Raw genomic sequence first — 9,923 nt, forward strand, 5'->3', positions numbered from 1 at the left:
TAATGAAAATGTTATGACACGGTGCGCTCAAATATCTTTTTTCATCCTCAGATGCTGCTGACAAGAGTTCTTTATGGTCCCGAGATGAAGCTTCTTTAAAATCCTCTCGTGCCGTCCAGCTTTTGTCCTTACGGGGCCTCCAGTGTCCCAGGACCAGAGGGACAGACTGGTCCCTGCTTGCGTTTGCGTGGCCCTTCGCTATACGGTTTCATCGTAGAGCAACCTTAGACGCTCGTCTCATTTTAAAGGAATAATGAATCTTCTGCAGGCTATGTGAGGTAGGGATGTAATGACCTCTGTTCACCAGTCACAACACTCTGCAGCAGATTTGATTGGAATGGATGCGAGCCTCAAGCTTTCAGCATTCGGATGATTTTAAGAACAGTCCAGACGAGCAGAGGTCAAATCAAGGTCTTATCCGTTTTCTATCTTAGCCCAAGTTGACAGTTTCTACTTTGGAGTTAAAGCTTAATCCAGAAACTGGAAAAAGACACCTGTTAAGTTTGATCATAGCAGTTTCAAAATAAAATTTGGGTGAAAAAAATAGGGGTCATAATGTTAAAAAAAAAAAAAAAAAGACCAAACTAACATCTTTGTGAAGTCAGTTTAAAAAATAGAAAGCACAAAATGCCTGTATTTCTACTCACTGCCTCGTAATACACTTGTACAAATGATAAAAGTTTAGTCTGAATTATATTACTAATTTATATGCCAAATATTCTGAATCCAACAGACTTATTTAGGAAGTAAAAAAAAAAAAATCAGACTTAGGTGATTCTATGCGCAATCTAATGGGATAAAATAAATATTTTTGGCATTAAGTGGTAATGTGAGTGTGTCTATAATAAAACATCAAAAAATGATTAAAAGCAACAAAAAGGTGGTAAACTATAAAAATATATACATACACATTATATATGCATATATGATGCATATATACACACATAATGCTATACATATATACTGTCTTTACATACACATTTACATATTACATACTGATGCTAATCTTGCTCGTTACTCATGGCAGCAGATGCACTTTAATGCCCCTAGAAAAGAATCAGGTAAAGCCAGAAATCCTCTACTTTTATCTTTTTTTTAACACTTTCTTTACTTCTGACTGGACAATATTACAAAAGAAAAAGAAAAAAAAAAGTTTTGTTGCTGTGTAATGGCTGGGTGAAAAAACAGACCCTTTAGGTAGAAAGTTTTCCCACTGAGAGGAGGCGTGGAAAAAAGGTTTCAGCTGACGATGTGCACTCCTCAGGTCCAGCCCGCCAGATGGTTTTGGATCTGTAGAGAGGGGGCTGTGGGACAGAGGTGGTGGGCAGTGACTGAATACATCAGGCGAAACGTTTTAGTTCCAAATCCGGAGGAAACTGTCCCAGGACCCGGTAGCCACAGCCATGCCGTCATTTGTCACTCCTAAGCAGCTCACTCTGTTGTCGTGGCCTGCTAGCACTCCTGAAAGGGAAGGAGATAAACCAGAGTCACAGGCTGGCCACAAAAATATCCACGTAAAGGTCAAAGTCAAGAGTTAATCTGCGCTTTGTTTTGAATTATCAGATCTCAGAACAAGAATTTGTTATGCAGGCTGTAAGGTTTTATTTTGGCTTGCTCTCCGCTATTTGAAATATATTCTGTTTATTTCTTTAATGAAGAAAAATGCATCAAACTGGTCAAATTTACAGCTAAAAAAAAGTTATTTGTTTTGAAGTTACTGTCAAGTTATGGTCATTATCAAAGCGCTCCAAATTGAAACAATTAGGACAAATACATAAATGCATAGAAAAACAAAAACATGAACCATCACAATCAAATTTTGTTTTTGTTTTTTTTTCCCCTATGGAGATAAGTGAACCCATATTCAGACGTCATACCTGCCCGCTCCCCTTTCAGAGTGTCCCAAACGTTGCAGTTGAAGTCGTCGTATCCAGCCAACAGCAGGCGTCCGCTCTTGGAGAAGGCCACGGAAGTGATGCCACAGATGATGTTGTCGTGGCTGTACATCATCAGCTCCTGGTCGGCACGCAGGTCAAACAGCCTGCAGGTGGCGTCATCCGAGCCTGTGCCAAATGCATTCCCATTGGGGAAGAACTGGAGGAGAGAAAAGCAATGATTTAAGCCAGGGGTCTGCAGCCTTTATGATGAAAAGAGCCATTTTTACGCCTTTGTTCACTACATTAAACGTGTATGGAGCCACAACAACTGGTTATCAACTGGTGGCCCGTGGGCCACTTTAGGTTTGCTGGAGGCAGCTTTTGTAGCCAGTAGGGGTGACATTATAAAGCAAAAAAAAAAAAAAAAAAAAATCTAATGATTTTTAACATTTATTAAAGTAAAAGGGGGGAAATTTAGTTTTTACCATATTTTTAATAAATAAAAAAAAATCTATAAACTATGCAGACAGTTCTTTATTGAAAGAAATAAAGCATCAAGTTAAAGAATGTTTTACTCCTTGTTCTCCAGTGTTCACATATTTGCAAAAGAAATTAAAGGAAAACAGATAAAATTAGTTCTTATCTTGGTTGCATAATCAATAAAATTCAGTTTTGTCAGTTTTGACAAAAGCTTGAAAGAGCTGCTGCAAAAGGACCAAAGGGCCACATGTGGCTCTAGAGCCGCAGGTTACAGACCCGTGATTGAAGCAATTATTTAATTGATTTAAGCTTTTAGTTCCCCTCCTCGCTGCGGTCTGTTTCGCTACTTACACAGACGGCGTTGATGTCAGACACGTGTCCGGTGAACGATTGCCTGCACATGCCATCACGGATGTCCCACAGTTTGGAGGTGGCATCACAAGCTCCTGACACAAAGGTCTTATAATCTGGACTAAGAGACAAGCTCATCACATCACCTGTGTGGCCAGTGAAGGCAGTTGCCTGCTGGCCTGTCTCTATGTCCCACAATGCACTGCGAGAGAGAAAAGCAAAGTAGGGAAAATGGTTCCATGAGACACAGTTCGGGCCCAAACAAACGCTCAATACAAACTAAAATAGTATGACCAATCCCAGCTATTAGCAACAATAAAAAAAATTGACAGCCCATAATTATCTGGAGAAAAAATAATAATCTCATGAGCAAACTGTTGATGGCTCCTGACAGAAAGTTACGATGTTTAAACTGATGGCTGCTCACCAGGTGGTGTCTCCAGAGCTGGTTAGGATCTGGCTGTCATCCAAGAACCGACAGCAGGACAAATAACCTGAGAATAAACAAAAGACACATTTGATGAGGAGACAGAGTCTCTTCCTTCGCAGCGGCCTCGAGTGCCAACCTTAAAAACTCTGAATATATACTGTAACATACAGTAAATCAAGTTTAACAGCCGTTGTAAGCTGAAAAGAAAATTTAAATTTCAGTATTGTGTATTAAAAAAGTAAAAACAAGCTGTAATGCAATCAACTAAAAATATATCTGAAAAGTAGCATCTTAACTTCTTTATTAAAAATTTGTTATATTTGAACCATAAATGACAAAAAAAAAAAAAAAGTTGTACAAATCGAAAAATAATGTTATGTACATTTAAAAATTAGAAGACAAACTTCCATAATCATCTTTATTTTTTACTCTCCCTCTGCCTACCTGTGTGTCCGGGTAGCTCTCGGGTGACACGCACGTTGCCCTCACGGGTCTTCAGGCTGTATATGGAGCAGATATTGTCAAGACCTCCACAGGCCACGTAATTCCCAGAGGGGGCGTAGGCGCATGTCATCACCCATGACGAGCGCAGCGGGATGGCATGCATCTGTTTGGGAGACAAGATGTTTTCCTCAGTTTTACAAAATGCAACAGGGGTCCACGGTTGATCAGATGTTGGCACTGCAGTCTCATAATCCTGAGGCTGTGGGTTTGAGCCCAGATTGCATCAGGAAGGAGATCCGGTGTAAAACGCATCAAGTTTGCTCACTGAGGCAACCCTCGCAGAGGTAAGCAGCCAAAAGAATACACAAATTTATAAAATGCAATACTTCACCTATCATTTTGGTTCAATCTAAAATTTCTGTAAAATCAAACCATTTCCAACATTCATTCGACCTTTATTTATTCAGGTTAGTCCCATTGAGCCTCAGGGACTCATTTACAAGAGAGACCTGAACATAAATGATTGAATGCGTTACCTTATTTGTTGTGTAGCTGTCCCATATGATGAGCTTTCCATCTTGTGAGGCACTGACAAGTAACCTAAAGACAAGTTAAGAAGAGCAGCATGACAGTCAGCTCATGTATGAAACCTTCATCTACACCACATGCACCTTGTTTATTAAAGCAAAAAGAGGCAGCCATCTTACAAACTGCAGTGCTGCATCATCAGCCTAAATCATTACAAGGCGTTCAGTCAAAAAGCATTCAGCGTGAGCTACCCTTTCCTTCCCAGAAGACGACCTCACCCAAGAAAGACACTTTTAATGTCCCACCCTGTGGAATATTCAATATGCAAGTTGAGTAAAAGTCCTCACTGTCAAGTGGGAGGTGGAAAGCTGTCGGATTGGGAAAACACAAGAAAAGCCAAGTGAGAATTCAAAAACGGTAAGAGTGAGGTTTGTAGATGGGTCAAACAGCAGGAACCTCCCCTCCCATCCTGACAGGGTGTTTCTGTCTCTCCAGGGACAGGAAGTGGTTTGATGGTGCTGCACTACAATCAAGAGGAGCACCATCACGCTCAAATGTCAGGGGCTGTATACAAAACAAACACTGGTACCCCTGGAGGGTCACCTACAGGGTGCTTGGCACACCCATGCACATCTACAACCAAGAAAACAATAAGGACTGAAGAGCAGCTGGAGCTTCCTCTACAAACCAAGTTAATGTTTGTCATTAACTACTGTCGATTTATATATAAAAAGATACACCTTACATCAATTACATTTGCACACTGCCTTTGAATCTTTTAGCATTATATTTTAATACTGATTTGCCCTGCACGTGTATCCATCAATCAAAAGTTTTAGGGAGTTATCTTAATAAAAAGTTCCAGTACAGTCAGCTGGGTACCAAACTAGGTGACTAACATCTCAAAAGAAACAATCGGCAACTCTGCAGCTCTTTATTCTACCTGCCTTTCTGCTTGATGATTGAACTGAATAAAGATGTACTTGTACTGCTACAAGAAGCTGAAGGGACCACAAAAAGTTTTTGCACTGCTCAAATGCTCCCTTTTGTCTTGCATCTCTGCATCTCCGACGTCTGCAACCCATAGATTAGTGAAACTGAAGAAACAAAAGCAAACTCTTAAGTAAAAATATGTAGAATGATGAATAAAGAATAGAAAAAGAATGGGGGGGGGGGGTGTAATTTTTTTTGCCATTGTTCTAACACAATCCAACTTCAGAAAGTTTTCCTGCAATATCAAATTTATTTTCCGTGAAACAGAATTCGTGCACTGCATGCAGACTTACAGTGAAATACCATCCTAGCTACTATTTTTCAGCTATCTTGGTGCTCATAATTGCAGTAAACCTTACAAAAAAAAAGCAGTTCTTAAGATCAAATTATTGCTTAAATCTAGAGTTGCTTTGTCTTAAATTTGCAATAGATTCAAAACAGTTTTTAATGGTTGAAATCTTAAAAACTGCATTTTTTTTAAAGGAAAATAAGCTTGTTGGTTTTTGTGCCCGGCAACTATCACTACAGTGCTTGTGGTGAGGGCATCAAACACTGCTAGTGCTTAAAGATTAGGTGGTAGTAAAAGGTGACAGTCATTTATGGTAATATTAGTCATATTAGTAGAAACTGTTGTAATAGTAGAACTGATAGTGTAGCCCCACACCTGGGACTGTCGTCACTGCCCCATTGTATCGCATTGAGAAACACGTGGACAAATAAAAAAAGAGTGACACAAACAGATCATTAAACATACAAAAAACTTTTATATGAACGTTGTACAGCAAACTTGTTGCAGCGGTTAATGTTGTGGTGCTCCAGCTGCACCAGGAGTAGTTTAAAACTAACACTTGGCTCTAACAGACAATTACAGCATGTGTTCGTGTACATTTATTTTAAAATACTGTTGTCAAAAGGTGCTTCCAGCTTTACTTCTTTTTGTTGTTGAAGACTTCCAGAAAGACTAATTTTGCACTTTTTATTCACAAAATAAAAAAGGTTTGATTAGCATCTATGGGATTGAGGGGAAAAAAAGGATGTTATAGATCACACATACATGCTATGGCAGGTAGAAAATGGCATCAAAAACCACATGATATCAAAACATATACCAGATTTGACAGAGTGTAAGATTTCTGCAGGTGTTTGTCAGTTTACAAATGGGTCTACAAAGATGACAAAGTAGGAGCAAACCAGAGAACGTAAGTCCAAGGACATTATAAAATACAGTAGTCCCTCGCTTCTTCGTGGTTCGACTTTCAGTTTTTCCAACGATTGTCAACTTTAATATTACTCACGTGACTGGGGCGGTACAGGATAAAAAGTAAAAAAATAAAATAAAAAAAACTTCAGCCAGGCGCCACCATTTTGTTGTCCCCCCCGCAAATAAGCCTATACTGTAATGCCAGTCAAAAGAACTACACTACCCAGAAGCCAACAGTGCTTCCGGCCGCTACTTTCTGCTGGAATGGAGGGAAAGTTTTGCAACGCAAAGTCAAGAGTAACAATCCATCTATTAAGCTCACAGAACTGGCAGGAAAGTTGCAAGTAATCCTAAAGCTTCCTGAAGCTCAATTATCCACGCGCACATCAACCTGGACGGGGCGGTGGGCTTCGTCGCTGCAGGGTAGGTCTGCAGAACTGGAAATGAACCTGACTGGAACAGAGCTGCTGGTCTGCAGAGCTGGTGAGTACAATTTTGCAGTACTGTACAGTACGTATACGTATATTGTTAAATTACCTAGGTTTAAGAGTTTAGAACTTTGCAAGAGTGTGGGAAGGGTTTATAAAGACTTAAAATATATAGAAATACTCAAATAAAGTCAAGTCAAGTCACATTTATTTATATAGCACATTTAAAAACAGTAACTGTTATCAAAGTGCTTATCACAAATAAACAGTGTTCCTACTTCATGGTTTTTCACCTATCGCGGTCGTGTGTGGAACGTAACCCCCGCGATAATAGAGGGACTACTGGACCCAAAATAAATAAATGTTGTGCAATTTATTTTTAGCTCCTCCAGCTAAAAGCTTGTGATTGAGGATCCACCACTATGAAACAGTTTCCAGCATGAGCAGCTTGACTGGTGACCAGCAGATCAGGTGCTCAAAAATGAAAGTTTAATTTTAATTTTCCCGGAACAGACCATAGCAAAGCATGAACTCCCACTAGCACAGCATTTTTTTTTTTTTTTTTTTTTTGAGAGTTGGGGTCAACATTTGCAATTATCTGAAGGTGTTTAACAATAAAATCAGAGGAAGCACAGGAAGGGTAAGAGGCTACTTAAAGAAAACTGCTTCTTTCATAGTGGTAAACACACACACGTCTGCTGCTCATTACGATTGTGTAATAAATCAACAGTACCTGGAGTCACTCCCCCAGTGCATTGCATAGATTTTGGCCAGGTGGCCCCTGAGTGTACGTCGCGTTCGCATCTGTATCCGGCCCACCGAGTCCAGACCAGCTGTGATCTGCCAAAACAGGAAGAAGCGTCAGCAGTTACACTTGAGGCTGAGACACATTCATCACAACTGGACACAAGCTGAGGCAGGCACAGACCAATATAATAAACAAGGAGTGGGGATGAATAAAAGTTGAGCCATTACTGATGCAAACTATGTGTGAAATATTTAAATAACTTTAGGAACTGTGCATTTTGTAAGTACTAACAAAGAATGGAAAGCATTGAATTAATTTAGTGACAAACTTGTGTCCTAAAAATGAAGCCAACACAAAATGTAGGCCTGTGAAAGAAGGGTTTTTAAATATTCAAACTTTACCATGTGTATAGGAAGTTTCTTACCTGTGAAAGAGTTGAGTCGCTGCAGGCTTTCCTGGCATCCTGCAACAAGAGATCGTTTCAAACGAGACAAAAAAAAAAAAAAAAAGAGAAGAAAACATTAAAGCCATTTGCTTTTGTCATAAATATTTACTAAAGAGACTGACTATTTGACAAGTTTAATAAATTTCTTGAATACAGATTTTGCTCAAAGGGTGGAAGTTGAAAAGTTGGTTAAAACATTAAGTTGTTGTCGTACCTGGATCTGATTGCGTAGTTGCTCTGCTTCCTGACGCAACTGTTCCAGCTCACTCATTGTCCCTGTGAGATGTGTTCAAGTTGCACTCCAAACGCTGGCTGGGCTGACAAAACACACGTGCTTCCACGCACACACACACGCGCACACACACACACTCACCCACGCACACACACAAACCACCAGCTGAAACCTGCAAGACAAAGATAGAAATACTTTTAAGTTCAACAGGTAGAAAAGAACAGCAACACTTACATCACACAAAGTTATCCTGTTTGGGTTTAGACCAAAAAAGAAGTGTACAGCGCAAAGAGGACAATGCTGCGCACCCCCCACCCCGGGAATGGTGGAACAGGGTAGCAACTTGAAGGGTGGTCCAGTTCTTCAAACACTCTGGTTCAAAAGGCCATCTGAACTGGGCTCTGACCTTTTCTCACTCAATCAGCCTTTTGTGTTGCGCTGTGCCGTTTGTGCAGCCCACATCTGTGTGTGTGTTGAATGTCTGCGTATATGGTGGGCAGGTTTGAATGTTTTATCAGGCAACATGTTCAAGTGATAAAGAAGCCGTTTGTGCATTATGTTTCTCTGTGTACGAGTACATTACGTGAGCGTGTGTCTGGGGTCAAGCGTGTCAGATGAAGCGTTTGTTTGCAGAAGCATGCATGAGTATTTATGCGTGTGACACGTGCCACTTCCTTTACCTAGGGAACCTGAATATGGGTCACAGCGCACTTAAGACACTGCTCCTCAGAAATGTTTGGTTTGCCACATCTACCAGTCTAACCCTTAGAATAAAATTTTAGTTCCACTTTCCATAATTCAGCAATTAAACCAACCTACAGGAAAACATTTAATGCAAAAAAAGAAAAAAAAAAATCAATAGATGCATGTTTTGCCATTTTTTGCATTTAAAAAACCCCTTCACAAACAGCATATAAAGAAAATCTGATATGTACGGTACTCTGAACTACCCTTTAAAACCCTTGGTCTGTTAGTTTTGGCCACTGTCCTGCCCCTCTGACACAAGCGAGGACACAACGGGCTGCTCGTTGTGGACTCACTCGTCTCGACTCTGCATTGCAATGCTTTCATCTGCCCAGGTGTGACGTCACGCTCTCCTCCAGCTGACGCAATCTGCTGAAAGAGGAGGCTTACTCAGTCTGCACGAGATGTGCTACTACTCCATGAGAGCTGTCAGTCTGTTGTGCTATACATCTCTGTCTCCACCACATCACACTGGGTGCCTTGTGGACTGCACAATGCTTTCCATGACCCCCAACACTTGACGAGTGGAGCGCACGGCTTGTGTTATGAAATGCAATGTATTATTAAAGAGATTATGGAGGAAATGGATGGTAAAGCTGAAATGAAATGGTGGCGTCTAGTTCGGAAAAAAAAAAAAACATGTGAAATCACATTTATAGACATTAGACACACTTTGACTGTAAATATACTCTGAAACCAAATCAGCTTATTTTAAGAAATCACACCAGCAGTATGAACGAGCCGTCAGGCAGATAAATGTCCACGAGAAAATGATACATTTATAGTATAAAAATATATTAAAGTTAGTATTTTATTAATAGAAGTGAGATTTGATGCATGGAACAAGTCAGGCCATCCAACAAAAGTACAGGGCCTGGCATTGAACCCTATGTGACAAAGACGGAGCAGTGTGCCAGACTTGCGGCTGATACAGATTGAGCGGCCAAAGAAAGGCAATGCTGCCGTTTATACTGAAAACATCTGACAATATACATTAATCAGGCTTTTTTTTTTTTTTTTTT

The 9,923-nt window shown here is 40.2% G+C and overlaps 1 protein-coding gene across 1 annotated transcript; it reads right to left on the reverse strand.

The window, feature by feature from the left end:
- Positions 1-934: 934 nt before the first annotated feature.
- On the reverse strand, positions 935-8,298 carry LOC119430629 (guanine nucleotide-binding protein subunit beta-4). Its single transcript, XM_037698071.1, has 9 exons — positions 8,140-8,298; positions 7,905-7,943; positions 7,466-7,572; positions 4,119-4,182; positions 3,583-3,745; positions 3,136-3,202; positions 2,709-2,910; positions 1,878-2,094; positions 935-1,461 (listed from the first exon to the last, which is right to left on the reverse strand). The coding sequence occupies exons 1-9, from the start codon at positions 8,194-8,196 to the stop codon at positions 1,355-1,357; spliced, it is 1,023 nt and encodes a 340-aa protein (XP_037553999.1). The 5' UTR covers positions 8,197-8,298; the 3' UTR covers positions 935-1,354.
- Between the last annotated feature and the right edge of the window lie 1,625 nt (positions 8,299-9,923).

Source organism: Nematolebias whitei, chromosome 3 (assembly GCF_014905685.2).
Source record: "Nematolebias whitei isolate Nwh7 chromosome 3, NemWhi1, whole genome shotgun sequence".
Taxonomy (NCBI): Eukaryota; Metazoa; Chordata; class Actinopteri; order Cyprinodontiformes; family Rivulidae; genus Nematolebias; species Nematolebias whitei.